This window comes from Hydra vulgaris, chromosome 11, assembly GCF_038396675.1.
Source record: "Hydra vulgaris chromosome 11, alternate assembly HydraT2T_AEP".
Lineage (NCBI taxonomy): Eukaryota > Metazoa > Cnidaria > Hydrozoa > Anthoathecata > Hydridae > Hydra > Hydra vulgaris.
Genome location: NC_088930.1, coordinates 2,492,501 through 2,506,621, shown reverse-complemented (window position 1 = coordinate 2,506,621; position 14,121 = coordinate 2,492,501). Strand labels below are relative to the sequence as shown.

At 28.0% G+C, this 14,121-nt stretch overlaps 1 protein-coding gene across 1 annotated transcript in view; it reads right to left on the bottom strand.

The window, feature by feature from the left end:
* Nucleotides 1-1,804: 1,804 nt before the first annotated feature.
* Nucleotides 1,805-14,121, bottom strand: part of LOC101239399 (acid-sensing ion channel 1-like) — a gene marked incomplete at its 5' end in the record, with an annotated part of 59,472 nt that continues 47,155 nt past the window's right edge. The window contains 2 exon segments of the mRNA NM_001309738.1: nt 1,805-1,926; nt 4,141-4,232. Coding sequence (NP_001296667.1) covers nt 1,805-1,926; nt 4,141-4,232 — 214 coding nt within the window.

Below are 14,121 nucleotides of genomic sequence, written 5' to 3'. Positions count from 1 at the left end.
ATAACATGTAAAAATAGATGTGAAAATATATGGAGTATTGGATTTACCATGACCCTTAAAATAGCGGTCATAGTTTATTCCACATCGATTATTTTTATACTTATTCTTTATAAATTCGTTTTATTTCAATGATTTTTTATAAGTGAAAGAAAACCAAATTCTTTAAGATCATTGTTCTGATATAAAGATTATTGTTCAATACTTAAAATTTCTTATAGCGACATTTTAAACTTATATAGAAACTTAATTTAGATTTATTTTTATGTGTTAAAATAAGCTTTAGGAAAAAATCCGTATGTAACCCTTTCCCATTTAAAACCTACTCGCGCCGGTACCATTTTTAATTATGTATATGCCTCAAATTCACCAGCAATAACGACTAAACTACGCGTATATCTATTTTTAATAGAGAAATAGATGAAATCATGCTTTTCTAACTAGTTTATACTCTAGAAAATTAACTTGACTCTTATCATCTGCATATGATGAGAGAAGTTTCAGTAGACTTTCAGTAGTAAAGGTTAAAAATATTCTGTGATTAACAATGACAAAAGAATGTCTTTTAGGATTGGCATTATATTTAATCGATTGTGAAATTGCTGAGAGCATTGATTTTAAATTATCAAGAAATCATTTTGCTTTAACCCAGCGGTCATAGATGTCCGTATGACTTCTTATACATCGTCATATATGCGTCTCAAGTCCGTATGATGTTTGTAAGACGTCCAACGATCGTTCTGCACTCGCTAGAATTGAAATCCCGCAGAAAAAAAGTTTTTTAAACTAGTAAGAAACTTCTTTCTTAATGCTTGCTTTCATTATTAGGTATCAACTGTATTTTGTTAAATAAACAAACCATTGCAATAATATATTAAATGTTTATAATAATATTAAATTTGTTTTTTTTCCAACGATTACTGTTAACCAAAGCAAACTTAGCAAACTCAAACTTTAGATTGTTTAGTGTCCTAGATGTACTCAAACTTTAGATTGTTTTGTGTCCTAGATGTACTCAAACTTTAGATTATTTAGTGTCCTAGATGTACTTAACAGTTATGATAAAAGTCACATAAAAGCATCGATAAAGTATATTTATCACAAGTGCGATTCTCGAAAAAAATGTTTCTAGGGATTATTATGCCTCTCCTAATCCTTGTCGCCCCTTACTCATTTACACCTACACCTTCCCCCCTCCCCCTCCTCCTTCTTACAACGCTAAACCTCAATGAGCCACTGTTAGGACCCTCGACCCGGTTATTAGTTTTGAAGAAAACAAAGTCTATCATGACGCAACAAATTTCTCCCGGTGTTTTAATGTGCTTGGAATTTTTAAGCTTTTTTAAAAATTTTTTCCATTCTGTTTTTTATAACATTTTTATATTAATTACGTGTGTAACATCTATAGAACTTTAAAAATGTTGTTTTTTTAAAAAAAAAATTGAATTTAAAAAAAGATTTGAAAAAAAAAAAAAAAAATGCGTGCACGCGAAAGGATTGGAACTCCATGTTTCACTTCAGATGCCCAGCAAGCTAACTACTTCAGGCACTAAGGCATACTATACAATAAAACTAAAAAAAAAAACTCTACTTGATAAACAAAAATATCATTTGTATTTAAAGCATTATTTGCACCATGCATGCAATTAAAATTTACATAAATAAATGACCAAAATAAGAATCATAAAAATTTACATAAGCAAAGTTCTTATTATCTATATAATCAGCATTTTCGTTTTTTATTAATTCGTACTCATGAGGAAGTTTTTATTCAGGTGGAAGTTCGTACTCAGGAGGAAGTTTGAACTCAGGAGGAAGTAAACTTCTGAAAAAACCGTGTGTATATCACTAAAGCCAAACAATCAAGAAACTCAAAATACGACATTACACCTGCTCCTATAAATAAGCCTATCTGTCCACCAATATCTCCTAAATTAAAAGAACAAAGAAAAACATGTTTTTATTACTTATGAAATAAAGCAAAACAACAAAAAAAACTTGTAAAAAGAATCAGAATGGTTGGCAAGATTGGTAAAAAATATTTGTAAAACAATCAGGTCAAAAGAGAAAAAGAGTCAGTGTAAAAAACTTTATTCTTTCTTGTTTTAGTTATTAAGGTGCTCTAAGAAGTCCTTCAGTCTTATAACAGAGCACCGTGGAAGAGCATTTAATTAGGAAGTTCATGACTAACTTACTTACCAATGTCGCTTAACTTACTTGCAATGTATTGGGTTAGAGCCCGATTCAAACCTCAGATAAAATCTGTAGGAATTAATTTTTTTTTAAAGTTACTAAGTTGAGATTTTTTACTTTAAAAAAAGTTAATTCTTACAGTTAACTCTTACAATATCGGACAAAACATGGTGGACAATCTCAAATTTAGAACAAAAGTTGATCAAAAACTAGAAAAAACTAGTAAAACAATTGAACATATTATTTTTTATGTAGTTTATTATGTTGTTAACGAAACTTAAAACTTTTAAATCATACTAAAAATCACTAAAAAGTTTTAAAACACATTTTCACTAACAAACTACATTTTTCTTTGGACAAAACAAGGTGGACAAAAAATCGACTGAAAATTCAAAAAAATTCAAAAATTAACTTAATATTTGGCAGGACCTCCTTTACTTTTAATTACTGCTTTCATTCTTCGAGGCATAGACTCAGTTAATGAGTCGACAGTTCTCATATCAATTTCTCGCCAGGCCTTCTTGATTTGTTTAAATAATTCCTCACTGGTCTTCACATTTGCACACTCAATCTTATTGTCAATTATTTCCCACAAATTTTCTGTGGGATTCAAGTCAGGGCTTTGTGCAGGCCACTCCATTATGGTGATATTCTTGTCCTTGAACCATCGTTTTACAATTTTTGACGTATGTTTGGGATCAATGTCCTGTTGAAAAATTCATTTTAGAGGCATCTCCCATTCAGCATATGGTAACATAACATCTTTCATTATATCTTTCTAAAGCGGTCCATAATTCCGTTAATTTTGTAAATAGGAAAAGTTCCTAGTGCTGAGAAACATCCCCAAACCATAACAGACGTTCCATGCTTAACACTCTTCTTGGTATATTTACTATTAAATCTGGTGTTCTTTGGTCTACAGACTCGCTTCTTGCCGTCGCTTCCAAAAAGGTTATATTTTGATTCATCACTAAAAAGTATGTTTTTCCACTGGTCTACAGTCCAATTTTGGTGTGCTTTGGCAAACGCAAGTCTTAGCTTTCTATTTTTAAAAGAAGTTAGTGGTTTCTTGGCAGGCATTCGAGAAAACAATTTTGCTTCGTTAGCTCTTCGTCCCACAGTGCGATTAGAGATTTGTAGTTCAAGTTTCTCAGTTAATTTTGTGGATGACAAAAATGGATCTCTTTTAAGCTCTTTAACAATTATTCGATCTAGTCTTTGTGATGTTTTTCTTGGACGTCCGCCCCTATGGTTTGTTTTATAGCAGTCACGAGATCCAAATGATTTGACAGTTTTGCTTACAGTCAATTTAGCTATATTATATTTTCTACAAATTTCAGCTTGACGTTTTCCGCTTTTAAAATCTTTAATAATATTTTCACGTATAACACTTCCTAATTCGTCGTAAGCCATTTTAAGTTGCAATTTACGCCTTATATCACAAGTTAAATCTATTTTTAGTTTAATTGAAAAAATAATTGACCCGACGTTCCAAAATCCATTTTATTATTTTAGAGTAATGTTATGATAAAAGTGAAAACAAAAGAATACCGTAAATTGAGTAAAGACAATGAAATCTTATAAAAAAAAGCTTTGTTTTGATTTCTCCACCTTGTTTTGTCCAAGGAAAAATGTAGTTTGTTGAGAAAAATGTGTTATAAATTTTTTTTATAATTCTTATTATGATTCAAACGTTTTAAATTTTGTTAAGAACATAATAAACTATTTAAAAATTAATATGTACAATTATTTTACTAGTTCTTTTTAGTTTTTGATCAACTTTTGTTCTAAACTTGAGTTTGTCCACCATGTTTTGTCCGATACTGTACGTTTTGAGTTTAACTGAAAACAGAGGCGTGATTCAAATGACGCAAATATAATATAATAATAAAATAATCATAACCATTGAAATTATTAACAAAACCAATAGGCAACACAAACAAAACTTACCTAACCAGACTAATGTTTCATAACTTGGTTTTTGTTCAAGCACCTCGTACGACAAATCATCATAATAAATAACAAGACGAAGTAAATTGTCTCTGAAAATTTTAAAATTAAAAACTGTACTTATAGTAATTGAATGTTAAATTAATTTAAAATAAAAAAATTAAAAAAAAAATTTAAAGCAATTCAGTAGAAACATTTTGTAGAATAACACTTTAATGTACATTATAAACGTATTGTTAAACAAAATATTTTGAAAAGGTAGGATAGTAATTCCATGTAATAGTGGGGCAGAAAATTTAATTATTTCAGCCCTTTAGATATCTTTCAAATTTAAACCAGTGGTTTAAATGAAACATAAAAAAATGTAAAGTTTGAACTTCTATGAAATATTGAAATATTAATGTGAAGGACTGGGCTATTAAAAATCAATGTCAAATCAACAAGCTATCTTCATCATAAACATGTTTATTTGTAGCATTATGCAACAAAATTAACACGTTGCTGCAATCCATTTAATACCAATTTAATGCAAACATGCAAACAACAACTTTGAAAAAGTAACTTTAGGTGAACCACTTATTGTTTCGCCAGACAAAATACAAAGTTTAAAAAGGTATTTATAGTAGAGACAATTTTTACTTCTTTGCAAAATGAAAGTGTTGAGAATTACAATAATGAAATTCTTGGCAGCCAAGTTCTATTTTAGCTCTACTTAACCTTACTTTTAGTAAACTTTTGCACAATGAAATGCCAACTTTTAACTTTAAATTTAATAACAATTTTATATAGATTAAAAGAGTTTTTTTCTTCTTTTTTTTTTCTTTTTTCTTTTTTTTTGTGAAATCAGCTTGGATACAGCAAAACCCCTATGTTGAAAGGCAAATTCAAAAAAAAGATTCTCCAAATTTTACAGTCTTGCTGGTCCAAAAGGTACACATTTAAATTGTGTGTGAGCAATTCACCAAAATGTTAAATTAATGGTAAGTGTTATAAGCCATGAAACATCTTACCTTGAAATCATTGAAACAATTGTCTGCAGAAAAAAGTTTGCATGAGTCACTTAAGCAACATTTATCCTGGCATAGAAGCAACCTAAAATTTTTTACAACAATATCTGACACAAAATAATGATCCAGAAGAGCAATATGACAGTGATAAAAATGACCAGACAATGGATTTCAAACAGTGGACAACAACAGATAGAACTGAACTATTAACAATAAACCTGCCATTATATGAATTTACAGAGCTCCAGTGTGAAAAACTAAAGTCTCATTTAGTATCTTAAAAAAACTCATTTACTATCTCAAAGAAACAATTAGTATTAATGAGGTGGTCCTCATTAATACTAATCCTGTCCTGGTAGATTTTGAGATCAAAAAAATCATTTTGTGTAATTTCAGATGATTTGAATCATAATGATGGATCAGTAAAGATATGCATAAAGCCATTATCATAAAAAGCTAACCTTTGTTCCACAACTACAAAAATTCATTATTTTTTTTAATGCCTATACAGGGCAGTATAAGAACTGCATAAATTTTTACAATTTGTCATCACACTAAAGATTTTTCTGAAAAATTGATCTGGAATTTCTTTACAACAAGTTATGGTAAATTTCTATGCAATTGAATAAGTGGCACTGTTAAAAGGCTTGTTGCCACTTCTAGCTTGCAGAGTTCTAACAGAGGTCAAATACTATTTGCTCAAGCAATGTTTGAATACTGTCAAAAGTCAATCAGTGGGATTATGTTTGTGTACGCCACTGTTGAAGAAATGGAGCTAGTAAGAAACAAACTTACTGATAGACTTTTAATAGCAACCACTGTCCTGGGACAAGAGGTCCTTATGGGGCTTGGAAGTTTCAATCAAGTTATACCTTCTTCTCTTTCAAATATAAAGATGAAAAAGGTATCTGAATATGATAACTTTGATGCAACATTTAACTTTCTCAATAAACAAAAATATGAAACTATCGATTATGTTATGATGTAATAAAACTTATTTTGAAAAAATGACAAATTTTACTGAGTGCGGTTTCTAACGTTGATAAAGAAAATTTTCTGGTAAAGTTTATGTATTCACATTATCCAGGTCGATGGTACTACTAGCCAAACTGGAATAATAATTTCAGGGTGCCAAGAATAAATGTAATTTCTCTTGTTAAAACACCATCAACATTTTCTGGACATCAATTCTATATCTCAAAAGAAGATAAAACTATTTTTTTTAAAACAGCTTTTATCTTGTCAGTGAAAGTTTACTAATATTTTACTTTCATTATTTAATCTATTGTTTAAATAAAAAACTTAAATCTTTGTAATATTTGATCATTCCTTTTCGGTTTTTTTTTTGAGTTCGTTTTTTTTTGGTAAAGCAGATATTTTAATCAAGATATTTTAAAATTTGCATTTTAGTTTCATATTTTGTAACACATTTGAGAATGCAAAGTAAAATTTGCACAACTTTTCTAAAACAATACTTAATTATGAGACATTCAACATTTATTAATTAGTATAATTATTAAATTATATTTTCAATGTATTTAAATGTAAATTATATTTCCATATATACTTTAAAAAATATTATTTATAAATCTGCAAGTTATGCAGAACAATAAAAATTTTTTTTTTCAAAGACCTAAAATTTTCTAAGACCTCTTATTTCACAATTAGAGTCATGCAACTTCAAAAATAAGTGAAACATAACTCATGGTAACAAAGCAATAAATTGACTAACGATATTTTAAAATCGAAAAAATATTATCAAATATTTAGAATTGGGTTGTTTTCTCTTTAACTTTGGATTCAGCACCTTCAAAAATGGCCCAATTTTCAGTCATATTCCTGCACTACAACTTATTCGCACAAAAAGTATAGCTATACAATCTATAATAAAGATTGAAAAAATAATTTTTTTCCTAAATTAAATAATAATTTTTTTTTTTAAATTTCCCTAATTGATATTTTGCTTTAAGAGACCAAAACCATTTTTATCATTAAGATAACCTAAGACACCATCTTTAATTAAAAAAAATTGAATCCATAAGACTTGGAATTTCAACTCTTTTTTGAACTCCCGAAGATAGTAAAAGCGCAACCCATGTTAACAGAACAGAAAAATTGACTGGCCATTCTAAAACCAAAAAATAAGCATCAAACATTTTTAATTGCCTTATTTTCTTTACATTTTTAAATTTTCAATTCTTAGCAAGAAATTTAAATTTTATCCTTCCACAAGTACTTAAATTATTCATTAAAAAGTACAACTACAAAAACCATAGTGACAGACTTAATAAAAAAAAAAGGCGTTGTAAGCTTATTTTCAAAGTGTCAATTTTTGAACCGCTTGGATTTGGGAGTTTACATTTTTTCATGTTTCATTAATAGGTAACACTGGTTAGAGTTTAAAGAAAAATTTGGAAGGTGACTGGAATCAATGCCTTCCTTCTACATGGAATTACCCAGGAATGTATAAGAAATGCAATTCTTCAAAAAAAGGTTCTAAAAGAAAACTATTAAAATCTTTGTCTTTTAAATAAAACTTTAGGCATTTTGGTATTTATAATATAATTATATATCTATTATAATTATTCTATAAATAATAAATTTATAAAATCAAAATTTCTGTTGGTATTTTTACACAAATAGTTTGTTAATGTTGATGCATAAAGCCTTGAAAATAAAAATAAACAAAAACCAAAGAGTGAAAATGAGTAATAAAAATAAACCGACTGTTGATCTGGTCATGAATGACACCATATCTAAATGAGATTCCAAGATATTAGGCAAAGCTTTATGTACTGTCTACAGTATGATTAAATGCTTTCAAATGACAAGTCATGTTAAGTTGAAGCTTGGAAATGGTTCAAAAAGATCAATTTAAAATTCGCAATTGACTGTCAATGGTTGAATTTCTTGGAATTCAGTAAGGTCAATGAGGAAAATGGCTATAGAGCTCTGGCAAAGTTAAAATTTAAAATTAAAAAACATTTGATTTCTCCAAGTGTTCAAGAAAAAAGATTTGAAAGATCAAAGAAAATTTTAAGCCTCTGAGACAATGTTTTAACAACAGAATTGATCATTTTATTAGTCATCAACCAGTCCAGGCAGTCCCAGAGCATGTAAAGTATATATCTAAGGCTAAACATCCAGCTTCAGTTGCAATATTTGTCCTGATTTCTTCTGGTCTCAAAATATCTCCGGTTTCCATCAAATTTAGTCAAAAAGTGGACACCAACAAGTTTATTTAAATCCTGGCAAACCATGTCAAGTCCTGGATTGATGCATAATACTCTCCAGGCAATAATGTAGTGTTCCACAGTAGACAATATATAGGTGGTCATAACTCTTTTGACTAGTATACACTAGTCAAAAGAGTTATGACCACCTGGATCTCCAAGATTTGTCACCTCTTGAATCAATCTGAGCATGGGTAAAGTCAAAGGTTTGTCAATGTTTTTACAACAGTGTCAACTGCCTAGACTGCCATCAAGAATGAGTGAAACAAGATATCCAAGTACTATATCCAGACCACCTGTTCCAAGTTCAGAAGTAAATTAAAGCTGTGATTGATGCTGCGAGAGGATATATTGAATAAAAATGTGGTAAATGTCTCTGAACACTTATCAACAAAAAAACTTATATATATATATATATATATATATATATATATATATATATATATATATATATAATATATATATATATATATATATATATATATATATATATATATATGTATATATAAATTAGTAAAAAACACTTATCTAACTTTTATCTTCGACTTGAAGTTTCACCATTGCTGGATCATCAGGAAGAGTTACTAAATCTCAAAAAAAATTCAATTTATAGAAAAAAAATTTTTACAGGAATTTATAAATTATTATAAAAAATTTTTAATTACTATATTTTTTTGTTAATGGGAAGTTTTATTGCTCTGTTCTTTAAGAACATTGAGCACTCTATTTGTAAAATACACTAACATAATTTACATATATATATATACAGTGGCGGCCGGTGACAATAAACTTTGGTGGGGCCAGCAAATATTAACCAAAAAATATCGCAACGACTCACTGTCAGCGTAACTGATACTTAGGTGTTTATGAGGAATTTTTTGGTCGCTAGCGTTTTTTGATTGGTTGAGAGAGTTAAGCGCTAGCATACTCCCAAAATAAAGCATAAGTATTTAATGGCATTGAATCTTTTAAACCTACGTAAAAAGCAGCAAAAACTGACTGAAAACTGACTGAAAACTGCCCTGATAGTGGTGCATTATGATTTGAACAGATTTTGATATTTCTTCTTTAGATTTTTTATTTATTTTAACTTTATGGTAAAAACTTTTAGTTAGTTTGAAGTAAGTCATAAATATAAAAAAATACGATTAACACTATAATTTTCATAAAGGTATAATATATTTTGAAATAAAGAATGATGTTAAAAACAACGATTTAAGCATATTATTTATACAAATATTCTGCTCTTCTCTGTTTCATAAGAGAAAACATTTCAATTACTTTTTGATTAAACTGATCAATATCCTGTAAATAATCTTTATGTATTGATAGTACAGCTAATGCATTCAACCAATCTTGACCTGTGGAATTTCTCAAAAGTGTCTTAATTCTTTTTAAAGTACTAAAACACCGTTCAGCATTGGCTGTAGACACAGGTGTGACTAAAACAATCTCTATCAACTTCGATTGTTCAGAAAATGTTTTAATCAAGTTATTTTCATGCATAAACTGGGATAGGGCATTAATGGTGTCAATACCACTAAAAACAGCATTTTCATATAAAACGGTTAGTTCGGACATCAACTTAACTTCACTCAGCATTGGATAGTTTGTTAGAATATTTTTTATATGATTCCGAGGAAAATGTTGTCTATTAAATTTGAAATTTTTCGGATCCAAAATTGAAAATGATTTAAATATTTCAATGCTTCTAAACCTGTCGCTAATTTCGTAAATAACTTTATCACAAGCATCTTTAGCATCTTCTATTAGTAGTTCGATTGATGTGTTTCGTTTCATTCGGTTTTCATGCATTTCTTTGCAATCGTTAAGAATCAATCCAGAAACATTATCAGTGATGCTATTTTGCACAAAATTTATAGATAACTCAAATTTTTCAAAAGCCTCCTTGATTGTAATAGTGTTGCTGTTACTTGATTGCAATATATTGTAAAGTACATCAACATGTTTTAAAATTGAATAAAAAAAAGATAAAAAAAAGTTGAACTCTAAATCTTCAAAACATTTTTTGAACCCAACAGATTGCCACACGCTTGTATCATCCCATCCTTCATTGTTTATAATTTTATTAAAACATTCCCCAATCTTTGTTTTGTTTTCTTTTATGCAAGTAACTATTTTTGAACGAAAATTCCATCGTGTTTCGCAAACTCTTGGTATCTGTTTAAAAGTAATTTCGCGAAGTAAATCATTTCGTTTTGGCGAGGATGTAAAGAACACGCCAAATCCACTTAAAGTAGAAAAAAATGTTCTTACTCGCTTATTCGACGAACAAACTTTTTTCAAAACTAAATTCAATTGGTGTGCATAGCAGTAAACATAATGGTCATTTGGGTAAACTTCTTTCATTAGACTTTGGACTCCTGCTTTATCTATCTCACGTTTAATTTCTTCTATGCATACTTTATACATACATTCTAGAATCTCATTTTGGTTTGTTTTCGAAGTATTTTTTGTTATTTTTGAATCTTTAAGATGATCGCTAAACGCACTATCCAATGTAGCTGTGTATGAAACCATATCTAAAAATACCCCTCGATTATTTGAGTCAATAGTTTCGTCATGTTCTCTTAAGGGCAATTCGTGTACACCACAAAATTTTATACAATCTATAACCCTCGATAATGTATGTCTGTTTTTGTCAACTAATTCATTATGTTTTTTTATGCTAAGACTGTATCCAGCATCAATTGTCGATAAAATGTTTGTCTTTCCGAGCATTTGAAACTGCAACGAATTACTTATATGTGTTTTACTGGATTCGTGTTTTTGTATTCGCTCAGAAAGATGTTTCATATCTTTACAGCCATTTTCTGCCCACAAGCTCTCGCCACCAAACAAAACACAATAAAAACAAAATAACGAATTTTTTTCATCACTAACACTTAATGATTTTTTTTCAAACCATGATACACAAAATGTTCGTGTTTTTTTACCATCAACTTGAGTTATACGAACATCTTTTGGTTGGTATGCCCCAAAATTTTTGATTTCTAGTTTTTCTTGAAGACCCAATGACGAGAAACGTTTTGCCAATAAACTATCAATTTTGTTCATGTTAAATTATCTTATTAATGAACCTAAATTATTGTAATAAGATAACTTTAAACTATATTGTAACTAGAATATATGACCTTGGCATGATTCAAAATTTTATCAACAGTAGTTCAGTCAAGAAGGACTCTTAATCTTAATTAATAATCGATAAAATAATAAAGAATGTAACATTACATATACATTTGACTCTCTGATGACGAAAGGGTCAACAAAAACAATAAAGATACTTTTACAACATAAAAAATTTTTTAAAGAATCTTTTCATAATACAACACATATTTTAGTTAATTAAATCCATAATTCTTAAATACAACATTTAGAATGTCAGTCATAAATAATAGTAAACTTCTTAAGATTATTTACATTGTCTTTACATGCTTTAACAATTTTATGTAATTAAAGATAAAAACTTAATATCTGTTTGTAAGCATACATAAATATTTATATAGTTTTAGTTCTTTGACTTTAGCTTTATTCCTCCCCCCAACCCCCCCCCCAAAAAAAAACATTTCAATAAAATACTCTGATTTTTTTATTTCGATGGCAACGGTAAATGTCCAACATTTTTAAATAATCTAAACTTTGTATATTTTTATGTATATTATGAAATGCAACAGTACCACCAGTGTTAGAGTTTTTGTGATCGAAAAAAAATGTTCTTTATATCTTCTGTTGTTTGTACCTTTGTTGCATTGAACTAATAATAATATTGACTAATTTTAATCTTTACTTGAAAATCCAGTCTTTAAAACTTGTGTTTAATGCTTATTATCATGGTTGATATTGGCTCTGGTTCAGCGTCAACCCAATTGACAACTTAAAAGATAGAATGACTAAACTGCCACCAAACAATGTAAACAATTTTCAATTGCTGATTCATTATGCCACAGAATATGATACATAAGCTATTTGGAAGAAATAAACTTTAGCAATCCCTCATTGAGAAAAGAACAAGAAGCTCTTATTATATTTGTAGAAATGACTAAACTTTCTCGTTTCACAACATATAAACTTGCCAAACAATACACAAATCAAGATCATCATTAATATGGCTGAGCCACAATTTTTTTCTCTGTAAGAAAAAAAAAAAAAGCTTTAAAATTTTTAAAAATAAAACAATATATGTTTGAAAAATGTAGTTTACTAACAAGTATTATAAAATGTATAAGATTGTTGATAATAAAAGAAATGCAGGACTTTTCTATGATATTTTAAAATCAATTTTCTAAACTATAAAATTTCCAATCTTATAATTTTTATTATTCCTGTTTATAATTATAGAATAAAATGATTTGTCCTAGAAAATCTAGTTTCTGAAAAATATTAAAAACTAATTTCTTTTACCTAACTGTATCTCTTTAAATGTTTATGTCAGACCAACATTTATACCAGTAATTTCTGTTACATTGTTTTAAATATCATATTTTTGCCATGTTCTTATTCCTGTTAATTTATCTCCTAATAACTACTTGGTAAATTTTTTATTTACATATCCAGTTTAAGAAACTAATACTAACACTGTTAATATTGCAATATAAACACTGTTAATATTCACAGTGAAATTCCAATATTAACTAATGTATAGTGTTTACATTATTTTTACAAATAAATGTTTACATTTAATGTTATAAAGTTTCTTAATATTACTGTACCTTATTGAGTCAACAAAACTTCTAAACTAAATTCTTCATTATTTGATTAGTAAATTTACAATTACAAAAAAAAAGAAAAAAAAAGCTTTAAAATTTTTAAAAATAAAACAATATATGTTTGAAAAATGTAGTTTACTAACAAGTATTATAAAATGTATAAGATTGTTGATAATAAAAGAAATGCAGGACTTTTCTATGATATTTTAAAATCAATTTTCTAAACTATAAAATTTCCAATCTTATAATTTTTATTATTCCTGTTTATAATTATAGAATAAAATGATTTGTCCTAGAAAATCTAGTTTCTGAAAAATATTAAAAACTAATTTCTTTTACCTAACTGTATCTCTTTAAATGTTTATGTCAGACCAACATTTATACCAGTAATTTCTGTTACATTGTTTTAAATATCATATTTTTGCCATGTTCTTATTCCTGTTAATTTATCTCCTAATAACTACTTGGTAAATTTTTTATTTACATATCCAGTTTAAGAAACTAATACTAACACTGTTAATATTGCAATATAAACACTGTTAATATTCACAGTGAAATTCCAATATTAACTAATGTATAGTGTTTACATTATTTTTACAAATAAATGTTTACATTTAATGTTATAAAGTTTCTTAATATTACTGTACCTTATTGAGTCAACAAAACTTCTAAACTAAATTCTTCACTCTTAAAATCGAGAATTAAAAATTAAAAAGTTTTTAAAATTCGTGATGTTTTTTATGGTTCTTTTCTTTATGGGCCAGTTCAATAAGGCCCTGCGGTGCGTTTTTTCATCCCATCTGAAAGCACAATAAATTCTGCGCGCGCATCAAAAATAATATCACTACAAACAAAATAAATAGGGCCAGTAAAAATCGGCCCATCCGTTATTGGCAATGAATTAAAACAACGCTACAGTACTTTGAATTAATTGCAAATAAACGTATTACTTATAAATTAAAATAGTTTAAAATTAGAACTAACTTAGAACTATTTATTTTTATAAAACTTGTC